This window comes from Cylas formicarius, unplaced genomic scaffold, assembly GCF_029955315.1.
Source record: "Cylas formicarius isolate icCylForm1 unplaced genomic scaffold, icCylForm1.1 PGA_scaffold_10__41_contigs__length_53128322, whole genome shotgun sequence".
NCBI lineage: Eukaryota > Metazoa > Arthropoda > Insecta > Coleoptera > Brentidae > Cylas > Cylas formicarius.
The window spans coordinates 6,700,370-6,725,722 of NW_026844214.1; the positions used below are offsets into that span (position 1 = coordinate 6,700,370).

Below are 25,353 nucleotides of genomic sequence, written 5' to 3' on the forward strand. Positions count from 1 at the left end.
ATTTATACGTAAATATGGCGTAACGTTTATTTACTTTGAAGAAAAACAATAACGTTATTTTAAATGGACGACGTAGCAAAAAAAAATCCCTATGACACCTCAAATAAACTTACTTTTCCAATTCAAACGTTTTCAGGTAGTTGTTTTGTTATGAGTTAAGAGCGGAAAATAATGCAAATCAAAAACTATCATATATATATACCCATTTAAATGCACAAAATTGTCATAATATATGCATCAAAATGAACAAAAAATCATTCCTAGGTCTTTCGTATAGGTAAAAAAATTAAAAGAATACATATAAATGAAACAAATGTTTGCAATAATAGGAATGAAAATTTTTTATTATACATATATTTATTTATAATACAATTAACAATTCAACAATACCATTGACACATTCAGATAATAGCAACTTGCACAATATAAAATTCGCAAACTAACAAACTGTTGTTTGAAGTTATCAAAACAATTGGTAACTTATTGTTTTTCAAAATTTCCTAAAAGAAAATTGACTTTTATCTGTAAAAATCGAAAATCTTCGCTCAACATCTACAGAAGTTATCAGCCAGTTTTATAGTTTTGGATTTAAATTAAATATTTTTCTATTCTAAATTTTTTTGCAATCTACCTCAAGTTGATTTATTAAAGCCACTGAAACTGTGTAAGAAACGTAGCCTCCAATTTCGTGAGTGCTGCAAGGCTAAATCTATAAAAGAATAATTTGTTTGCCAACTGTTGGTAATTGGGTACTTGTACAATTTCCTTATAAAATTGAAGACGTGAAGGTGCTTTTAGAAATATATATTTTTTTAATGAAATCATTTACCGATGGAAACTGGTATCTTTACAATCTACTACCGTATTAACAGCATGAGACAAACAAGAAACGTGAAATAGGTTAGAATAAAATATTTTCAACTTTCGTGCTGCCTTAAGTATATGGGATTATGAATTTTTCGAAAACTAAAACTCAGTTTCAGTCAAGCCCTGAAGAAGCCAAACAGGATGATTGGTGAAACGCCAGCAATTTTGGTTAATGTTTCTTGAACAAATCTGGTTACACTTAAATCGTTTTTTTCCAATTGTTTGGACGCAATCAATAAAGATCTACCATAATGATTTTATTCATTGGTTTGGTTTAAGACTCCAAACAGCCACAAGATAAACATAATTTTCACCCACTTTTTTTTAAATGTAATTTACAGTTTGCTTGTAAATGACATCAACACTACCTTTACGTACAGTTGTTGAGTAGTCCGGTATGCTGAATTTAAAATATTTTGTCAAAAATTATCTTAAGTTGGAGTTGCGCAGTTTTTGAATTGGTATATTGTCTCCAATGAATGTCGCGCCGTGTCGAAAAGAGGCAGAACAGGGTCTATTATTGGAAAAAACAAATGCATTTTGAATTTTCTCTGCTCCATAGTCATGAGATATTGTTATTTCAATAGTCCGATCTTCATTTATATGATTGACGCAAAAACGATTGAATACGATGCTGATAAATTTTGATTAATTTTATCGGATGGTGCACTTAAATCAAAGATCATGCTCGATTGCAATGCGTTGTAACGTAAAATCCCCATTTTATAATAATCTTGGTCTATGAGTTTCTTGTCTTTTTCTTACAGGATAAAATAAATTTGTTATAGGAAACCGATAAGAACGTCCATTGTCTTCCAAATGGAAAAAAATGCAAAGCATAGCTTTTGTCCCATCGTTCGGTCGCAGGCAATAACGGATAGCCAGGATTTTATTTATTGAGACGGAGTCGGGATATTCGGTAAAGAAAATGTTGCGTACTGAATTTATCGGGAATAATTGATGGCTTCGGGAAGAAGACCATTGGCCTCGATTGTTCTAATCCTAGAACAGGACTGTATTCAGACACTGCAACTCGTTTTCTGTAAATATCACTCAATGTATGTGAGGCATTTGTCAACAAGTTAGTAAAAACACTTCCTGTTACTTTCGAAAAATCGATGAAATCGAATTTTTTGAAAGTATTCGCGTTTGGCAACGAATCCCATCTATCGGCAACGAAGCGTCGTATAGCGTCGCCGTTGGTACCGATGGAATCAGCGTCGAAAAATAAACGATTTAATTTTTTGTCGGTTCTCCGTTCTCTGTTCTCTCTCGACGTTCCATAAAAACGCGAATAACTTCCGAACGATTTGAGTGAGGAAGCTGAAGATTTGCTCCTTTTAAACTAGCCAAGACATATTTTGTAAAAATGTACAGGGTGCGCCGGAAAATTGCAAAAAACTGAAAATTGGGTTCGCCTTATAAGGATAATTGACCATAACTAGAAGCTCAGCTACCATTTTCTTTCACGCGGCTGTGTAGTCCGTATGGACTGCTAAAACTTTGGTATTTTAGGTTTTCACAGATCGTAGAGAGTGTTCGGGATATTCTGTACCATACTCATGTCTCAAATTTGTAACTATCGACTTCAAATTTAGCGGAAAAGTGAAAGTCCACACCCATATCTAAGCCGTAGAAACTAGGAGCAATCAAGACTTGCCTAGCATTTTTTTTAATTTTAGAAAATTTTGCTTATGTTATTTTTAAGTTAAAACTGTTAACTTGATCGGCAAAATTATTTTACCAGGAGACGAGGAAGATTCGGTGCTATAACTTCTATTTCAAGCATTTTTTCGATTATGTACAGTGTTTTTCAATGATAGAAAAAAATCTAAAAGACTCTACTGTGAAAAATGTTCTTTTTCAGAGTAAATTATTAGCCGTAAATCAAAATCAAAAATGGTATTGTGCAATGCATCAAGAGCTACAATTTTTGTATTTACGGAAAAAATCCAAATGAGAATCACCATTTCTCGCCCTCAATCTCGACGCGATGACGTCATTTACTATTACGACGTAAAGCATGGTTTCAGAAAACAAGCATTTTTTCCAAAACCATTTGCTCCAGTGCTATTACCTCTATTTCAAACATTGTTTGAATTATATTCAGGATATGTCGCAAAAATCTAAAAGATCTTAAAAATTTCCGTTTTTGTGGGTAAATTATTGACGATCAATGAAAAACCATTAAAGATGGGATAGTTCCATTTGAACAGTAGCGTAAACTATGTGAGAGAGAGAGATAGTTTGAGGTTTCGTCTATCATACAGGGTTCGCGAAATATTTGAAGAAATATCATTGCAAATCGCTATTATTTGTAAAAATTTTAATATTTACCAAACTTTACCGTGAGATTGAAGTTCGGCGAGACATGAAAGACACCTTATACAGAGTGATTTTGCGAAAGTTCCATAGTGGTCCGCAGGAGCACGATAAACAACAATGCCCTTTAGGCGTATGGCTCTGCCTTAAAAATACAAAGCTGGATAGTGACTTTGACTTTGTTGTAGAGTACGTAGTACATAGTACGGAGCAGACGATTCGCACTGCCACGATTTTTCACCATAAATAGTCAATTTTTCCGGAAGACAGATAAAATTCATATTATTTTTGAAAAATGTTTCCGGCGATGCAGTGCCAAAATAGGTCTAAATTTTAACCCAACCACTCTTCCTCGAAGTGTAATGAGATTTTTACTACTATTTACAAATTTATCCTTTTGTGATGGAAAATTTCCTCCAAGGCAAAAAATTGGAAAGATTATTCCATTACATAAAAAGGGTTGTAAAACAAATATTAATAATTACAGACTATTTACAGTCACCATGGTTTTCGCGACGTTGTTTGAGTACAGGCATATTTGCAACGACTTTTATTGTATCTTGAAAACAATAAAATGTTATCCGATAAGCAGTTTGGTTTTCGATGTGGGAGATCCTCCATTCAAGCAGCTACTTTAGTCATGGAGGGTGTTGTTAATTCTATTGGGGTATTTTGTGGCTTTAGCAGGGCATTCGATTGTGTAGATCACTACATAATGTTATGGAAAATGTCTTGTAATGGTATAAGCGGTCCTCCATTGAAATTGACGGAGTCCTTTTTATCTTATAGCAAACAATATGTTAGCCTAATATATAAGCACTGAAATAAAGTCTAGCAAAAAGTATAATAATAATAATCTTTTTTTCCAAATCGACAAATACAATGTTTGTATTCATTCATGGTAACGATTAGCGTCCTTTAGGGTTCTGTATTAGGACCAGTCTTTTTCCTCTTGTATATTGACGTGTGGCTCGGACAACTTCCAGAAAACAGCTAATGAACTTTATGATATCTATGACGAGTAGGTGTGATTCATGAAAGACAAATGTAACGTGGTTTTGAGCAAGACGAACTCTTAGTTTAATGATAATATCTTGTACCCTAATACAATAAAAACATCTTTTAATAGATTCCACCATGATCAAAAGGTATGTAGAGAGCTTTCGTTTCACATAAGATTTGCGATCGGTACACGATGTTGGGAGTAGAATTAAGTGTGAGATGGTCGACTGATTCGACAAATTCAAGGTTGATAAAATGAATGGCCGGTATTTCCAAATCTACTTCTTGTAAAACTTATTTTAAAACATTTAATATTTTAATATTCGATAGTCTATATGCTTGAAATGTGTTTCAAAATAAATCAAGTTTTAACCTCTTACCTAAAGGAATACAAATGTGTGATAACTTATGTGTATTTAAAAAAATGTTAAAGGAAAATCTTGTGATTAAATCACTGTAGTCAGTAGCAGAGTACTTTAGTTAGTCATTTTCTCTCTTTGTTATAGTCTTGGATCATGCGTCATTTTATTTATTTTTTTGACAATTTCCTCTACAAACATTGTATTTGTCGATTTGGAAAAAAAGATTATTATTATTATTATTATTATTATTATTATTATTATTATTATACTTTTTGCTAGAAATACTAAGAGATTGTCGAACTTCAGTAAAATCTTTCTTTGACTTAAAAGTAAGACTTATGCAGACGGCACCTAAGTAGCTTCATCACTCTCTGCAGCGGTAGCGAAGTTCTGTCTGGAAGTGTTGTATCATAGATAATATCACTGACATCAAGGACAATATCATTAGAAAATGTCTAACGATTCCATCAAGGGCACGTTGGTGTATGAACTTTCTACGTCAAAGTTAAGAAACTTATCTGAAGGGCATAATCTTACAATTTTTAAAATCTCTACCAAATGCCTTGAGTTCTTACAATTCTTTTAGTTTTTCCTGCAAATGACTAGACGATTTGAAGGGGAAATCTACTTAAGTTGCAGGTTGCAGAATCAAGCGAACTGATGATAGCTTCCATATTTATGTCGTGCTCGATAGATTCTTCCATCAGTCTTCCTAGTAGCAATTGTCTCCTCGACTTTGTGGTCGTATTCATACACATCCATGTTGACTGTGGCGATGCACTTGTCTTCTGGGAGAATCTTGATATTCACGTACTATTTTAAGTCTTTGATGGTTGCTTATTCATCGTCCTTTTTCTTCTCTTAATGATAACTTTCCATCGCAGTTCATCTATTTTCGGCCCTTCCAGTTGTAACGTCTCAATGGAGCTTATAATATCTAACATTGGCGTCTTTCGAGGGGCAAGGAAGAAGTTAAGTCCTTTGCTCAATATTTGTTCTTCAGTATTGTCGTTTGTTGTTTCAGGCCATTGTTTTCCAAATTTGAGCAACTTCTCCCTTGATTTTGGTACAAGTTCTTTCATTTCCTCAAACTTCCGTTTTCCGATATAAGTGGTGCTCTAGTTTCTTGGATTCGTGACGTGAAGTGGAATCCTATGGAAATGAATGTTTAGAATTAAAATTAGTCTAGCATATAATAACGGGTAGTGATGCATCTGCTTGAAACACCATAATACATAATCCATATAGTGCCGATAATCTTTTTAATGTCTCCGGGGTACTCAGTATAAGAAAATTATAGTACAAAAAAAAAGGTAGTAGGATGATTCAAATAATATTTGTTATATTTTCAATTATTTATTTGTTCTTGAACTTTTGTTTATTTTTTACAAAACTTCCGGACTCCTTCTGCGTCGGTTTTTGTTGCATCGAACTTGCTAACGTTTCGCCAATCATCCTGTTGGCTTTTTCTCAGTTCTTCTTCTTCGATTCAGTTTCAGTCAAGCTCTGAAGAAGCCAACAGGATGATTGGCGAAACGTTAGCAAGTTCTACTCAACAAAAAAGAAGTTTGTAAAAAGTACTACAGTAGTCTAATTTTCTCTGAAATTTTTTTTCTAGTTTCTGTAATGGATAATTTCTTCCCAAAAAAATACTTTTTATACCAAACATTACTAGAACTTTGGAGTTTGACATGAAAAGATGGATACATAATATATAGATATTGTTCATGAATTGTAAGCAAAGCCCTAGTATAAATAAATATCATTATTATTTTAATAATTGATTTTTCAGCCAAATCATCTAAATATGCGATTTTTGCCTATCAAAACTCATATTTTCCGTGGCAATCATGAAAACGAACGTATTTTTTAAATGCAAGTCCGGTTGGGGTTTTGATAAATAGTTGTTCGATTTATCATCTGTCTGTTTTTTTCGTTTTAATTGCAAAATAAAAGCAAAAATATGAGTGCAGTAAATTAAGTATAACCGAAAGGTCGTTAATTTAGTGGATCGTAAATTTTCCATTGCCCGCCAGTCTCTGAAGCACGAGTTCTTCTATCGCTGTTTGGATGTTTTAGGCTACGGTGATTTATTTTTAAATATATCGACTGACTGAAAAATAAAGTTCAATTTTTCGCGTCTATTAGAAATTGCTCCCGAGTTTTGTTTTTATTATTTATTATTTTATTCAATTTTCGTGCATAGTTCCTATAACTCTCTATGAATTAGAGAAATTCGTAACATCGCAAATATTTGTCATTTTCCTTTCTTCTTTCTCGTTTTTCTTAGCAAATAATAATGACTACAAATTAGGTGAAAAATGGTCACCACCATTGCGATTTAATAATTTTGATAGAAAAAATTTGCACATTCAAGCAGAAAAAAAAAGAGAAAATATGAGCAAAGTGATCGTGATTCCATTAAGTAGAATCAGTTTTCTGCTAAATTTCGTTATTATAAATTGTTTCACAGTCGAAATACTTAATAATAAATATTTTCCCCGACGATAAGGGTAATTGAAAGGAGAAAGATTTTATACAAAAAAATATTCATATCACCATCTCATGAACATTTTTTACTCGACACCATATTACTATCAAGCCAATTATAAATTTTGTTTGTGTGTGTCTGTGAGTGAGTGTTTTGTCACGAGCGAAGCAAAGTGACTAAAGGAGTGTATCAACGTCTTGCATAATGTACTATTTCTACGACTGTTACTTTTTGGGTAGACTCTAATACATTTACGGAGTGACGTGTGACCTGACCATCAGAACTGAAAAGCGTTAAAATCGTGTCCATGGCTAAAATTAATCGAAAAGATCCGATGGCGGTAAAGCCCACGGGAACACCCAAACGGCGTTCCGTCTTGTCCTGGCTAGTTTCTCACTGGAGCAAACGGTCGAATGTCAAATAGAAAAGGACAGACAAATAGCTGTTTCGTTTAAATGTCGTGATTTTTATATCCAAATAGAGAGACTTTGTAATGTGATAGTCGATATTAGATAGGTGTAATCCGAACACGAATTAGCAAAATGTTGTTGGTTTTAAAAATACAGCACGTATAGGAATTTCCATGCATACACATGCACATGCACAAAAGGTTAATTTTAATTTTTGTCTTCGTATTTATTACAGTCACCAGCTGAGGTGAAAGTTGACGACTATCAAATCAAACTTTTATAATTATATTTGTGACAAAATTGACAACTTCATCTTTTCAAAAAGAACCTTACTAAAGTATTTTTGGCTTTTTTTCTATCTTGAATCTAAAACTTACTTATTTACTTACCCTATACCGTACTAAATATCGACTACTCTGTATGTGCTATTTACAAATCTTCTCTCTCTTATCGAAACGTTCAGCAGAATGCAGAAGATTTGTAAATAGTACTCTGTATAGATTCAAATGAAAATTTTAAGTTTTTGGGGTGTACACTCATTTAACATTCCTTAAGTTTTGTCAAAAAATGACAGGTTATATATAAGTGAAAATTCATTTTTTAGCAAACTAGGTAGGGTTTACACTTGATGATGGGAATGAAACTGATTATGAGCTGATTGGATTCACTATGCAACTTGCTTCAGCCAGTTGCGAATGAACCTGAACACAAGCATTTTAATAATTGTACAATCCACAGTGCCTTGTCCAAGTAAAATCCTGTAAGAATAACATTTTCTATTTTTATAAGGTAACCTACACCTTTCTAGGAGTTACCAGAATTTTATTTTTAATAAATCTCAAATGTATTTTTTTAGAACTTCAAAAGAAAGGTCAAAAATATATATTGTTATTTAACAACAAACAGCAAACACGCAATATAAATAAAAATAAGATACTACTACTACTACAAAATATAACTTGTATAAATTGAACGAGTATTTAAAAATAAACGACTATGCTCTTAGTCGCTAATTCCCTTTGTCTGTAACCTTAAGTAACATCTGCTAGCTACGTCATTGTTCGTGTGTGGAGGGTCGTATACCTGCCTATTTTTGAAGCAAGTAAACGAGATAATTGAGTATATACTGTCGTTGTTGAACATGAAAAAATTTTTTACTTTCTGAAACCCGGGAAACCTCAACTACAATCAACAATACATTCATCACAAAGTACATCCAAAATGTTAAACCTATATTTTATTTTTATATGTAATTACTAGTTGCGATACTACATCAGCATTTTTTAAAAGAGGTAAAACAGCAGTATTTACAATGTTCTAGAAACGTAATGATTTAATTGCTTGCGTAGAAGTATTTACAATGATTGACTTTTTCTCCACACGACATCGTTACAAATGGAATTCGTTTTATTCTTGCAATGCATGGTACTCCAAAAAACTTTATTGCATAGATAAATATGAAGTTTGTAAAATCTGCGTGGAACAATAAAACAGTACAGTTGTCTTGTCTACCTGCAGCATCTGATTCTGCATGTCAGCATTTGTATAGTGTGTATTATCAAGTGCAAGTGTAGCTAGGCAATGAGCTGAACCCACAGGAATGGCGTCGGAAATCAACAGATAATTATTTGGAGCCATTTCAAAATCTACTCTCGCCGGCTTCAGAAAAACTGGCTGTCAAAAAGTGTTGTGTTGTGTAGTGACTTGTTCCAATATAGAGATAATTGATGCATCCCTTTTCTTAGAACAGTGAATACAGAGATTTTGCCAGAAGAATAAAATGAAGATGAAGATATTATTGTTGATGTAGAAGTAGGCAATTATCGTAATTAGCGTAATTAGGAAAATATGAATTTTCTAATAGTGAAAACCGCGATATCTCAAGAATGACGAATCGTGAGAAAAAAAGTGCCTAAGCAATTTTTGTAGAGAATTGTATGATCTATAACTTTCGTCTGATCTATTTTCACGATAAAGCTCGCCGTTTTCGAGAAAAATGGAAAAAACCTCAATTTTGTACGTTTGACCTCGAATAAAATTTTTTGCATAAATCGGATCGAAGGGGATTTTTGACATTTCGTGTTTATGCTAATTTTGAACTCTATGCGAATTTTGCTTAAGTTTTGACTTATTTTTGTCTATTTTTACTGGAGCACAAACGAAAAAAAGGTGACTGGGTTGGGGTTTTAATAGTGGCTCCCCAACTTCCTCAAAAGAAGTATTGAGATATATAAAATCATATAATAATAACGATCGAAAATACTTTTCAGATCCCTTTTGCATGAAACCTGCTTATATACCGTCCAAATATTTAAGTCGAATGTTTCAATTCGGTTCTGCGGAGGAAAAGATGATTCGAATTTTATGTATTCGGGATTATGCCGTTTTCGGGATATAAAACGTCAATCCCCTATACCGCACACGCATAGGCTATATGCCATTTCAGTGTTCGCTCGTAGACGGCAGATGTCTTGTGACAAACGATTTCACGGATACTATTCATAAGCACGCACATATTCCCTTCGGATTTCGGCAATTCGTTTCTATCGGTTCCATTTTATTATTCAATTTGGCTTTGAATTTCAAATTGATTATATTTATTATTGTATTTAAAATTGTTGCGTTGGACATTGTTTTTGCGTTATTTCCGGAATGGAGGCTAGGAAACAGAACTTCGCTAAGGACTGTTTTTATTCGATTTGGGAAAATTACAAAACAATAAAGTTAAATAGTATTAGTTAGCGAAATACAAACCGAAGAAACAATATTGCTGTTATAGAATCAACAGTGGAAATTCAATCTATGAGAAATACATTTCTCTGCATGTGAAGAAAGTTTCATTCCAACCTTTTTTGCGATAACTTGAGAATAGATTTAAATCTTTTATACAAATTCGTATAAGGCAGTAAAAAAGTACCGTGTGTTCAATATATCTGGATAACATTTTTATTGGCTGTATCTTTTTTGTTTTCAAGGTAAACAAGAAAACAAAATGTAGGGTTAGTAGCCAAGTTTTTTTTTCCATTAACGTATCAAACAAAACACTATCAATTTTCTGACATATAAGGCTACATCATATTTTTTTAAATGGAACACCCTGTATTTACGTGTTTAATAGAATATCTTATTCCGACTACAATGACGTAACACACTTTATATTTTAGTCCTTTTTGACAAATACGCAAAAATTGGAAATTTTTATATAATTTCAAAGGGTGCCCTGACTGACCAATAAATACAATATGTTTGACATATTAGTAAACAACGTTGATGGTTGAATTATTCTCCAAGTCATTATTGTTAAAATGGTTTTTCGCGAATTTAGCATCCGTGAAAAGAGTGAAATGCTTCAAGTATACTTTCTAAATAATAAAAGTGCAACCGCAGCTCGTCGTCAGTATATTAGACTTTATCCAGAACGCCGAGCTCCTTCAAAACTGATATTTCCAAAGGTTTGCCAGAAGCATAATGTTTTAAATGAAGAAAATAAGGCAAACATATTAGGATTCTATGAAGCACAACCAGTTTCCTCTATTACTAGAGTACATGAAGCGACAGGTATCTCTCGAGGATCAATCTACTCAGTTTTGAAAGAATATTAATATAATGCATTTGAATTTCCTAAAACTCAAAACTAAGTGGAGAACAATGTCAAAGGAAGATGCTTTCTTGATTGGATTTTTTAAATAGATATAATGAGCCTAATAATTTTTTGAAAAATATTTTATGGGCCAATGTAAGTTCGTTCACTACAAGAAAGGGTTGTAATGTGGTGCAAGCTAAACATTTTCTTCACATGGAATATCTCAGGGGTTGGATATTGAACGGCGGAACTATGAATTGGCCAGTCAACAGCCCCGACTTAACTTTAATGGATTTTTTCTTTTGCACATGCATAGAACTCCTTGTAATAATGTCGTGGAACTTCGGCAAAGGATTTCAGAGGCAATCGATCAATCAAGAGACAAACGTTAATAAATGTGTTCAGGAAAATGGTGGTCACATACAGTATACAGTATTTAGAATAGTTAAAGAACTTTTTACTTTAGTGTGTCTTGTCATTTTTAGTGTTTTTGTTCTACTTTAATTTGTAAATAATTGTTGTTGTTGCAGTCAGTCACTGCACTCTATTAAAATTTCCTATTTTTGCCGATTTGTCAAAAACGAGTAGACTAAAATGTAAAGTCTTTTACATCATTGTTATCTGAATAAGATATTCTATTAAACACATATATAATATACAGGGTGTTCCATTTTAAAAAATGTGATGTAGGCTTATATGTCAGAAAATTGATAATGTTTTGTTTTATACGTTACCTGGAAAATATTTGGCTACTAACCCTACATTTTGTTTTTTTGTTTACCTTGATATCTGTAATAACAAAAAAGCTACAGCCAATTAAAATTGTATTTAAATTTAAGTCAATTTAACTAATTATAGTTAATTATATTTACTACTTTGCTATCTGTGTGTCTATCAGTTTGCTTTTTTATTTTGTTTTGTTTTCTCCTTAATAATCTCGAAACTTGAGCAACGAAAATAAAACAAAATGGCTAAGTCGATGTATTTAATTTAATGGTATAAAATCTTATTTTTGAGGTTAAAATTTACATAATAATTCTTTCTCATACGCATTTTGATTAAAAAAAAACACCCTCGATTATTTTTTGGGTTGTTTTACTTATTTACCCGAAGGTTGAAAACGATCTCATAGAATTTTCACAAAGGTTTTTTTTTTATATATAGTCAATAAGAATCTCTTTTAATATTATCGCTTTTGGACGCTTTGTTTCTTAAATTTGTTTTGGAAATATCAGTAAGCAACGTTTGACAATGTATGTAATATAAAGTGTTTGTCTTTGCGATAGGCAATAATTTTGAAAATTTTTGATTTAACCTTGCTGAATCGAGATTGTCTGACCCGATTGTGGTAATAAAAATTCGGTCTCCCCTTTTATTTGGCGTCCGGGATAACAGTGTAATAAAGTAAGATTTTATCGAAAACCAAAAATTATTAAGGGACGGCACCGTTGCATTTTTTTTATTTCAACAAAATTATATGTTATATTTTTTCGCATTTTGTAGCAACACCCATATCGTTAACGTGAACATAAATAATTTAATACCAAATTGCCATCTCAAACAGCTAATGAAATTCGATTTGAAACAGCAAAAATCCTTAAAAAATCAAAAACTCCTAAATCTAATAGCCTGAACGCATTGCCCTAAAATCTATAAAATTTAATCCCGACATCGTAATCCTAAAAGCAGATGAAGGAAATGCCACGATGGTCATGAATACAAATGAAGATCAGGATAAATTCAATTCAATTCAATATATTCTTATAGACGGATCATTTCGTCAACATAAAAAAGATCCTACGTCATCTATGGAACGCAACCTTAAATCTGTTATTAAGGCTTCTCTAACAGACTCCGTCAAAAAATCTGTTATCGTGACTCTAAAATTCCTGTTCTCTAAGGACTCCCAAAGATTCACAAACCAGGATTAACCCTTCGACCTATTGTTAGCACCAACATATTCTCTAGTACTTAATTCTTTTCACTTCATTGAACAATTAAAAAGCATTACATTAGATACCCAAGATATTCTGGTTAGTTTCGACGTGGAATCCCTCACCTTAATTGAAAATTTGCTTGTCTGGAACATATTTTTCTTATAACGGTCAAATTTTTGAACAAACGTCGGGAACAGCTATGACTTCTCGACTATCATCAGTTTTCGCGAATATATTTATGGAAACCTTTGAGAAGAAAACTCTTTGCACCTTCCATCTAAAACCAAAATAATAGAAACACTATTTCGATGATACTTTTGTTATTTGGGCTGATGGTCAAGAACTCCTAGTAGATTTTTTTAGACATTTAAACTCTATGCACCCTAACACACGTTTTACCCTTGAATTAGAAACTAATAAAAACTTTCCATTCTTATCAATATAAAATCAGAACTAACATTGTGTTTACAGAAATCCTACACACAAAGATCGATACCTTAATGCATCGTCACATCACCATCCTTCAGAAAAATCACGGTTATCGACTCTCTTGTTTACAGAGCTGTATAACTATCTCAACGCGAGTTACTAAACCCAGAATCAAAACACCTTGCTTCTGCTCTTCTCTCTAATAATTTCCACATTAAAGATATTAAGCGTTCCATCACACAATACACTTCACTACAACCTTCCAATATCAATGAGGCCGAAAGCTATCCTTACATTCGATCCGTCAAAGAAAAAATTCCATTTGAGATGACAGGAGTTTACAGCATTCTATGCATATGAGGCAAAGACAAAGACAAATAAACTCATCAGCAGTTGCCGAACACAATCACGAAACCGGACATAAAAAACCGGACATAAAATTTTATTCTATTAAACTAAAATTCTTGCAGGTAATCAATTCTTCCACCAACGAAAAATCCGAGAGTCTATAGATATCTATAAGCAACCTAACAATCTAACCGCGACTCAGGTCTTTACAAGATACAAACAACAAAAACTCTAATATGAAAACAAATATAGATCGGCAAGTACAGAGTGAACGAATAGAGTTGTTAGACTCCAAAACTGTTTCCTTCGAACTCCGAAGAATAAAAACTACAAACAAGTTTGAAGAAATAGCCAACTTGGTTAATGGAGGAGACTATAGAGGATAGATTTCAAAAAGTTAAATTGCGAAGAAGAAATTATAGAAATTATAAAACAGGAACGGGGGTAGGAGATGAAAGGTTTCACTGAAGAAAGGAAATCGAGGGTAAGAAAATATGCTTTTTTGTGACACTGGTACGGAGTGATGTCACCTCAGAATTAATACAAAATTACATAGAAAAAAGTACGAACTCCACCGACAGACCAAAAACAAAAAAAAACAATCTTTCATGGTCGGAGTTAAGCCAAACAAAACAATTTTTATTTAATCGGTTCGACTTTAGATTAGGACAACACATTCTAGAAAATCTACTCGAATCTGCAAATAATAACAAAAACACAATTATTAGACCTAACTCTTTATTATAAGAGGGCCCAATAGAACATTTAAAAAGAAGACCAATATAAACTACTTGGAAGAGGTTACAAAAAAATTAAAACTATTAAATGTAAACCCAAGATCCTTACGGAATAAAGGATTCCAGTTAGAAGCATTTATAGCTGACAAGAATTTTGACATTTTATGTATCACGGAACATTGGCTAAGTGAAACTGAAATATCTTCATTCTGTATTAATGGGTATGTTGCTGCCGGTTATAGTGCAAGACAGACAGTTACAAGTGGAGGTACAGTTATTTTTTTCTAAGAGTGGTCTGAAGGCAATTACTAAGAACTACAATATTGAAAAATATTTTGAATTTTGCTGTGGTGTGTTTAAAAGGTTTCAATATGTTCGTTTTAACTGTATATAGGTCGCCGTTGGGCGAGTTTGACTCTTGTTTGGAAGCAATAAAGAAAGTTTTGAATTCTCTCCCCATTATTTATAAAGAAAAATGCGCAAACATTGCATGACTATCAAAGCAGAGGTCGGGACAATGTAAAATCTGTTCATAGATATAAGAAAGTCACTAACTGATACGAGTTAAGGAGAGACCCGTGGAAGCTGTACGAATGAAATATGGCCGAACAGGTCTGTAATTTGCTTATAAATTAATTATTTTTGTCGTTTTGTTAGGAAAGATACAAAACAATATTTATTTATTTATGTATGTATTTATGTTTAAATCTAAAATAAAATTACAAATTATTTTTATTACCTACTTAAATTACTTAAAATTATTCACATAATATATCAGAATCACTATCGCTATCATCGCCTGTTCTAATTATTATTTCTTCTATATTATTTGCAATAGCGATACACGATTGTTCTGCTTTTTCTATATGTTTACCAGAATTTGCCCAGGTTTGTGGAGGTATGATAAAAACTTCGGTTTCTATAAGTTTGAGGACATTGGAGTTAACACGGGGAAAAACATTGTTACGACGAATGGCAGATTTCAGTTGGTGCCAAACATGTTCAATGGGATTAAATATACAGTGGTAAACTGTATGCCCTAGATTTTTTGCATAATTATCACAGACGTATTCCTTTTGTAGGTTCAAGCTTTGAAGAACCTCAAATAATTGCTTTATGGTATAATGTTCGTGAAAATAAATATCGTTATTATACATGTAGTTTTGGATTGTTGCTTTTGTGGTTTTAGTCAACTGTCTACTGTGATAACTTGCATCGTCCATTACAATGACGCTATTAGGAGGAATGTTTGGAACTAGTTTGGTTTTAAACCAACTTTCAAATAAATCAGCGGTGGTGTCTTCATGGTAATCCAGAGAAGAATGTTTAATATTTTTCGCAGACAGAGAAAGTCCATTTGGAATCCAACCATCTTTAGAGCCGGTATGTTATTCTTGTACCTCTTTTTGATGGCGCGTTTATTTTACACTTATAAGTTGAGTCAATCCAACCCTTTTCCAGGGTATCATAAGTGTCGAACCAGGTTTCATCGAAGTAAATAATTGACCTTTGTTGTTCTCTGTAAATCATAATTTTTTCTAGATATTCCAGTCGCCATTTTCGAATTCTAAAAGATTCCATTAACACTTACCTTTGTCAATAAGGTAGTTCTGCCACATTCAACACCGGTTTCATCTTTTTCAAGCCTCCTAGTTAAGATATCTAATGTAGGCATGCTTTGTTCCTCGTATAACTGGTAAATTTGACGCCGTATTATATCTTGATCACTTTCATCTACACTCTAGGAAATGTCAGCATTGCTTCTTTTTTTCCTCGCTGAAATGGTATTATTCACAATTTTCCATACAGTTGACGTTGGAATTTTCGTCAATGTGGCCGTTTCTTCTAAAGATGCTTGCTTGCTGGCACCACGTTCAATGAGAGTCAAATAAACATTGTTAATTTGCTTAGTCCCAATAGAATACTGTTTTCTACATTTGGGCGGGAGCATCTCCTGAGATACACTAGACTGGGACATATTTTGTATAATTCGCACATGATTCAACACACGCTGTATTACACACGAAATAAGAACGATTACTTATAAACTAAAACTAAGTAGTACACCAAACCAAAGAATATTAAACAGAGGTAGGTATAAAATTATTTTCTATTACGGACCACAATTGTACCTGAATTTAAATTCCGAAACTTTGTATGTTAATGACCACCCTTGGATAATCCCATTCAAAAGCAATTGGTCACTTTCTTATATCTATGAACAGACCATACCCCCATTGCGCTTCCATATGCTGTTCGTAATTTACCATTTGACATGTATAAACAAACAGTCAGACGATTTTTAATTAATCAGCATTTTTATTCTTGTGATGAATATTTGTGTTTCAATTGTGGTGTACCAGGTGCATTTTAAGTATATGTTATTTTATTCTTTTTTGTTTAACGTATGTAAATCATATGTGATAGTGACATTAATAAAGTATTCTTATTCGTATTCGTACTATTTTGAAAAGTGCGAAGGATTAGTAAAAATAAAGTTTATGAATCCGCCAAGAAAAAGTGTGAGAGAAAGAAACTTTTAGGGTTGGGTGTGGAAGTGATCCAAATTGAAATAAGACCAAAGCAGGTTGATATTTATCAAATACGGATGCCGCCAGCCTGACAAACACTTATTCTAGCTAATTTATCCAAGAAACTATCTACAAATCATCTGCATTTCTCCTGAGTCGGTTGTTGATGAACTGAACTTGCTGATATTTCACCAATCCTCCTGTGGAAGAAGCCAACAGGATCATTGTTGGAACATCAGCAAGTTCGATTCATCAACCACCGACGCAGGAGAAATCCAAAAAATTTGTCAATAGTACTTATTGAAGCTGTTTCTTTTGATGAATGTCAACAGGTAAAGCTCGTTTGTTATGACAATTGATCAATTGTTATCGCTTTTCGAAAAAAGGCTTCCAACTCTACAACGTATTTTATGACTGCAATTTGGGTTGAAATATCGTTGGCGGTCGCCGTCAAAACGACGCGAGCAACGGCTTTAAAAGTAAGACGGATCGCAGGGCGTCTTTTATACTGCGTTTAAAGAGAAGGCGCTTCATCCAGGAATCATTCATCATTAAAATAAGATTATCTGGAGACGTGTTTAATACACATGTTAAGGCGTAAATTGAACGGGAAGTTTATAGTATATTATAGTAACTTTCCATGGTCCGACCAGCTAGATTTAACCACGACTAATCAGTGAAGTCGAACTGAAATGCGCGTCGTGAGAGAAAATGGCAAATTTATTGATATAAATGGAAGAATGTTTTTTTTTAAATATTTTTACAAAATTAAATTTATATTTTATTATTATTAACTTCTTAGGAAGCCTTCGAAAAAAGCCCAAAAAAAGTAAATACGTTTTTACCTAAATATGTACACGGTGGTGCATCTAAGATGCTGAGACACTGAGGAAAAAAAGTTAAATACAAAAAGTGTTTGACCCTAAGTATATATTTTATTTTCAGTATTTTTATGCATATGTATATGTTCCGTTGGGCCAGGAATCAACTTTATTTTTCTAAATAGACGTACATACATGTTTTTTCTAATTAAAAGAAAATCAAATGAATATCGTGTAAAAGAAATTAAGTAACAGGACCGGAGAAGTGTTTATGTGTGTATAGGCTATCGAATAATAGGGCCAGTATTTTATGACTTTCTTCTGAATAGTGAGAGATATTCAAATTGGTTGACCGTTTAACTTGGTGCATGGAGACTAGACTATTGAAGTTGAAGGCTGAAACCCGAAGCGACCCACGATTTGATAACCGTCGAATCCGTATTTTAAGAGGTAGATGGAGACAAATTAGACCCCGTGTTTGCAAACCAATCCCGGAAAACAAATAATGTTTTTTGGTGGAATTATGGTTAGTGAAAGAACTCCTTTAATTCTCATTCGAAAACCCCTAAAATATTATAGGTATATTGATATAGTTTTCCAACGACCCGTATTCAGGTCTGGTGAGGTAGTTTTTGAGTATTCATACCATCAGAATAGAAATGGAGGATTTGTTAGAGTGGCCTTCTTGCTCGCCGGATCTTAATCCTATGGGATGGGATGAACAACTTATATAAGCGGTTACCCAAGAAGAAATTAATCATTTCATAAGGCCTCATCGAAATCGTGCTTGCATCGATGCTAGAGGTGGCATTTTCAGAAAAATCACTTTTATAAAAAATACCATTTGTTAACTGTTTTGTTATTAAGAAAATTGTAATTATTTTTATTTATTTTTGTAATAAATTGTTTCGAAAAACTTTACTGGTGAATATAATATTGAAATTAAATTCTATTTCTTTCTTTTCCTATAGTAGTATTTACATTACTGTAACCGTATGGAACAAAATATTTTAATATTTGTTGATTAATTATCATGCAATTATTAGTAGATATTCTACATAAATAAGTTTCTCACCGTCAAAAATAGTCAAAGTAGTCAACCACTTAGTTCAAAGAAGGATAAACGAATGAAATGATTTCACAAAGCAGCTCTTAATAAAAATTTACCCTCAAAATTCAAACACGTAGAAAAATGGAGAAATAAATATAAACAATCTTGTACTACAGGTGTCAACCATTGGTCTGAATGTGTATGACAAACTCTAACTAAAACAAAATCCAAATTGGCTGCATTAATAATAACAAATTTCACATTTTTCAAAAGCTTAAAAGCCGGCGACGAAATAATAAAAATATATAATTTCTTGTAAAGAAGAAAATATTGCACCAAGGAACTGTACATGAAAAAAAGAATACAGAATAATTTCTTCTACGGCTTGCATGCAAAATGGGACGGATTTTTCGATATTGATATTTAACCCGTTTGCCCACTGCTCTGTTTAAATTGCTTTTTATAAGCTAAAAAAAAATCATTTCACTTAAAAGTTTAAGTTTAAAATTATATTTTCAATTTTTGCTATACTTTGCAATAATAGAGATATGAACCTCTCAGATAATTCGAAAATTGGTAGTTCAGGACGTAATATTTCTTATTTTTATTTCAGGTGAAGTAAAAAGCGAAAGGCACGTAAGAAGTTACGCAGTGCGTAGTCGGGACTATTCTCCAGGGAACTCGCTAAAAGCTTCGAGTCGTGGAACTGGCTTTTTAACTTCGAATTATTCCGTGGTTGTTGCTCAAGTCGGAGGGACTGCTAAACTTCCTTGTGTCGTTAGTAAAATTAATAATGGCGTGGTAAGTGTTTCTAATGAATAACTTTAGTAAATAAAATATGGCGTTGAGAAACTGGGATATCATCCATTGCAAACTAGCTTTCAAGCGGTTGAATGATTTATGACGTGTGGGACGGTCGCGCTAAGAGGCTTTTGAAGTCTGTTTCATATAAATGTATATAATAATCTATGTAATATAAATGTAACGATTGCTCTATATCAGCAGCTTGTACCATAGCTATTAGCATTGATAACTTGCGTCTACTTTGCCAAAATATTGATTATTTGGGAAGGATACTAATAAGCATGTCATTAAATCAATGTAGTTTGGTAGGAATGCGAGATGAAATAACCATTTAACGTTTAGAAATAGATGGCTATATTATTGAATTGGACTCTATAAGCGGTTGTGTAAGACCAACTTCACTATATCCACTAAACTTTGTCAGACGAAAGTCGTTTTTTAATTATGTGATAAATTCGGTTCCTCGCGTCTTATTAATTTGGTGTTTAAAGTATCCGAGCATCGTTATTTTTAAAAGGAATGACCAAGTTTAATAATGAGGACTTTTCAGATATGCATTAGCTAATAGAACGTCGATGAGAATCTTCAATAGAAAAATTGGAAATAATCTGAATATTTCGCACGTCTGGGTTCAAAAAATTTTGCACAATTTTCTATTGCACCCGATGAAAACCCCCATGGAGTTGGAGAATTTATACATCAAGAATAGTTTTCGGTAGATGTTTGAGCTGTAATTGTTGGAAATTAATTAATTGGACCCTTTATCCTGCCAGAATGGCTAAATGGCCATAATTATCTCCGGTTTTTAGAAGAAGCTAATATTTCTAAAAGAAATGAGGAACAGAATACGGTGTAGTGTTTCAGTAAGGGAACATTTAAATAATACATTTAATACCCGATGCGTAGGTCGCGGCGGACCTCAACCATGGCTCCCTAGGTCCCCAGATTTAAATAGTTTGGACTTTTTCTTGTGGGGACATCTTAAAAGTCTGGTTTATGGCAGCCCAATTAACACTGTAGAAGAGTTTAAGGATCGTAGGAGAGCTTATATGAATATATGAAGAAAGCAGCTGAAACGTGTGTCCTTCAGCAGCTTATCTAGTTTCTATGTTCTACTTTTTTTTTGAAAAAGTTTGTTATTAATTTATTAATATTCAACTATTTTAAAAATTATTAACAGTAGGTAGTGTTTTTTTTGTAAAATAAGAATCGTTAATTATTTATCTTGTTAGGATTTTATGTTATTTCATTAGAACTGTAAAAGTTAAAAAAATAATAATTTGTTTGTAGTTTATAACTGAAAACTAGATATTTCGTTTTAGACTGATATCTGGATTTTCACAAGAAGAAGTTCTGGATTTAACCAGTGGCGACCTAATTAACGAAAATATTATTTGTTTATGGACAGTCAGTGGCAAGCCACTGATTTCCTTAATTATGATCTATTAGTTTGATCTCTTATTTTTTTTTTACTCTATCTCGCGGTTTTCACTTAAAAATTTGCGTGCTCTCAAATTAGCGATATTATTATGACCATGCAGAGAAGAGGTTTTTATTTTTTTAAGCGAAAACCGTACATCGTATTGAAAGAAATAGCGAAGTTCAATTTTTTTGGAAATGATTGGAGATTACAAGAATAATTTTTATTTTAACAGAAATCATTGTCGTACCGTCAATGTTTGCCAGAACAGACAGGTGCAATTCCGTATGCACGCCACTGGTGCATTTGTGGTACACTAAATAATGCCTCTTGATACATAGTACACGTGTGTCAAATTTCATTAAAATACCTAAAGGGGTATTACAGATATAAAAATAATTAACAAATATATAAATATATTTTATTTTTGAAAACTTTTCCACCCTGTATCTGAAAGGTAAAGACGTTAAGGACATATGGATTAATTAATTAACTGAAAGGTTATAATGTTTTTCATCAAAATAGCTGAGCTGCAATTTACGAAAGCCCATATTTGATTTATACCAAAAATTTTTATTTCACGGCGGGCGGATAATAATAACGAATGAATAATATTAGTGCCTTCCTTATTAACGATAGTTTACAAAATAAAGATTGATTAAAATTTTTATTTCTTGACGAACCTTTAATAAGGTTCAACAAATTTTATATCTGACGGTTTTACTTTTTAGTTTCAGACCACCTTTTATAAAAAAATACTTTTTTTAGTAAAACTAAGAATAATAGAGTGTTGAGCTGAGGTGGCTTTCGCTTGATGAAAATCCGTTTAACAAAATAAATAAGTAATAAAAGTTGGGATTTTCACAAAATTATATATTTTCACATGACAATTGTTTCGACAACACCGTGTCGTTATCAAATGTAATATTTACAAACTACCTGCTACTATATATACCGAAAAATGACCATAAAACCTTAACTAATGTTGTTGTGAGAATTTAAGTTCATTAAAGGAGAGGTATTTAAATCTAATTGATCGTTAAGCAATACATTTGAATGTCTCATTTGTTAATATCCATGGCTTCCAATAAATTTAATTTTCTTCTTTTTGTGGCAGTATGTAAAATATCAAAATTGTCGTCAAAAATGTGTGTTTCTGTGTTTAAGTATGTAGCATAGTTTCAATCTAGACTATTGGTTTTAAATGCTCTTTTATGTTCGTTAATGTGTTTCTTGAATGATCTACCTGTTTGTCCAACATAAATTTTAGGACAAGATCCGCATTTCAACCTGTAGACACCTGATTTTTGAGATTTTAAACATTTCGTTTTATTGTTTTTTAAAAATTTTCCTATTGTGTTGTTAGTTCTGAAAGCTATTTTTAAACCACATTTTGACGAATGTTTTGAAACTTTTTCACTAGGTTCTCCTATGTATGTAATTGTTTTAAATTGTTCGTGTTCTGTATTAGGTTTCGGATAAATAGAGTTTACTGGTGTCTGGATTTGTTTTTTATTTATAAATTTATCTCTAATGGACGGATTGCAGCCGTTGTTGACTGCAATTTGTTTAATGATATTAAGTTCTTTGTTGAAATTTTTTGTGGTTTTATTGTCATTTTTCGGAATATATAGTAGCAGGTAGTTTGTAAATATTACATTTGATAAAGACACAGTGAAATCTGAACTTTCAGTTTTTATTTATTTTGATAATAGAGCATACCGCATTGGACACACTGTATATCTGTTAATAATATTAGTTGTCGTCAACCTTGGGGAAATGGGAGAAACGAAAAATATAAGCACTATGGTCTGCTTTTTCTGCAAGAACGCCTTCCAGACAACCCATCTTGCGTAAACCAAATTAATTATTATGAAATTAACCCAACAGCCTGAAACGTTGAGCCAGTTATACAAAATTAACTCACCTTAACGTATGGCAGATATGAGAGATTAGCTCGTTAGAAGTCCCTTAATCCCAGGTGGTTTCTCAGAGAATCGGCGAATTTGGGTTAAATAATTTTGCATCACGACCCGAGCCCCAGAGCGACATTTAATTAAAGTGGAAGTAACTTGTTTGAAGAGACTTAAAACGACAACAAAGGAAGAGTAAAGCGGATTCATTTTAAAAATTAAAAAATATTTTAAACAAGAGTTTTCCAATTCTTTCAACTTATGTTTCAAAATATATATTTTCCAGGACGTTTGTAAAATCAACTAGCATTCCACTTCCATTTTCTTTGCAGGCACTTTATGCAAAACTTTAAAATATTAAAAATATATTTGACACACGAATTAGTAAATTTACTGCAGCATAATGTATCTATTAGATCTTGGAACTACATTTCTAAGAGGTTCATAGCCTGAAAAGCTATACAAGCTGGTATATAATTTTCCAGTGTGTTGTTATGAGAGATTTAATGACAAAAGAAAAAAAAATTTTACAAATTTTCGATTGTTTTGAAGAACTACAACTGAAGCTTACAGAATAATTGCTGCAATCGTTACCCACAGAGCGAATGCGTTTCTTTAACTGATGTTTTAAATGAAACGAGGGATCAGGTAGCGGCGCTCTATAGAGCAACGTGAAACTATTTTCAAGGAGAATTCTCCGTAATGAAAGACACACAAGGCAAAGTACACTATTTTGTCGGAAATAAAGGACTTTCCTGCGATAAGGTTATATATGTCCAGACTTGAAGTATATTGCAAAACATGATGTGCTGGACCAAGTTTGTGGTGTTATACTTTAGTTTTTCTAAATACGTGAAGTGGATATGCATGTGTTATGAAGTACTTCGATCCATTTATTTACTCTCTATAAAGTAATTTAATCTGTCAGGATAACCTTATTGTTGAACCTCAAAGTCACCTGTATTGTATTATACTATTCTGCTTATTATTGCCGATAGATCTGCTTGGTATCTTTGTAATTGTTCGAACCGTTCAGGGATAAAGTATTGCGTCTCAAAATTTCATGTTATATTCTAAATATATTCTACATAATACATTTATTTATACGTGCATACTTATAACAAGACTATAATAGTATATTATGCAACAAGTGCGGTAAACGGGATTTGAGTTTATTTGGCACGAGCGGAGCGAATGTTGACTAAATGAGTGACTTGAAAGATAAAGATAGCTTTATTTCCAGAAGTTGAGTTACAAGGTTCGGATATTTTCGTTATAATACAAATATAAATGAATATAAAATTATGTTAATATGTTGTAATAAAAATAACAAATAAGTAGACAATACAAAACAATGAATACGTATTAAAATGTATCACACATTATAAATAAAATTTCCACGGCTTAAACGGTATAATCCGTAAAATGCATTTCTGCATCCTAAAGACTTCTTTTGCACGTGGGGAACCTCCCCAACAAATAAAGGCGTAGTTAACACAGGAATAGACATAGGAAAAATAGTACATTCTTATCAAAGAGTTAAACTTATTAAAATACAATGTTTTGAGGAATATTTTACTTTGTAATGAAAGTGCGCATATAGGAAAACACCATTTTTGGATTGATAAAAGAATGAAAAGAATTTTTCTACTCCCGTTTGTAAAATTCCTAATTACACACCGAACACCAAATCTATCGCTTACATTTTATGAGCAAAAGAATAAAAAAAGAAAATTATTTTTGAAATAAACAGGTAAGTGCTAATACCAGTAAATTTCGTAAATTATTTTTTCTACTTTTGACGTTTGTTCCCGGCATTTGACGTTTGTCAATTCCGAAGGTGATGTCAGTGAATGTGAATTCGAGTTGTTTGGCGAAAATGTACTCAAAAACTAACGGTCGTAGAAAAAGTATAGTATGCAACAGGTTCGGTAAACTTTTTAAGTCACTCGTTTATTAAACACTCGCTCCGCTCGTGTCAGTTAAATTCGTGAGTCAAATGGTGTTTACCGCACTTGTTGCATAATATACTATTTTTATAGAGATCCGTGGTTTTCCGATAGTTAGTGCGACGACTGTACAGCGACGATTAGTTCAGGCGAAACTTTATAGTAGACGTTCAGCAGTAGACGGGTTCTGAAAAAAATCGCTTTGCCAGGCTTGTGTTTGCACGATATTTAAACTCTAGAGTTCAAGAGTGGAAAAAGATATTATTTGGCGACGAAACTAGAGTAATGAGGCGACTACGATGTCCAGTTAATTCTAGATTTAATTGATAAAATTAACATACAAATTAGTATTGGTACCAGTTTTGACGATTATTTA

General features: G+C 32.6%; 1 protein-coding gene across 4 annotated transcripts in view; it reads left to right on the forward strand.

Moving 5' to 3' along the window:
• LOC132703135 (titin-like) overlaps positions 1-25,353 on the forward strand; it is a 115,163-nt gene that overhangs the window by 60,273 nt on the left and 29,537 nt on the right. For all 4 annotated transcript variants that reach the window (XM_060672245.1, XM_060672235.1, XM_060672228.1 and 1 more), the window contains exon 3: positions 19,505-19,692. In XM_060672245.1, coding sequence (XP_060528228.1) covers positions 19,505-19,692 — 188 coding nt within the window. The remainder of the gene's footprint in view (positions 1-19,504; positions 19,693-25,353) is intronic.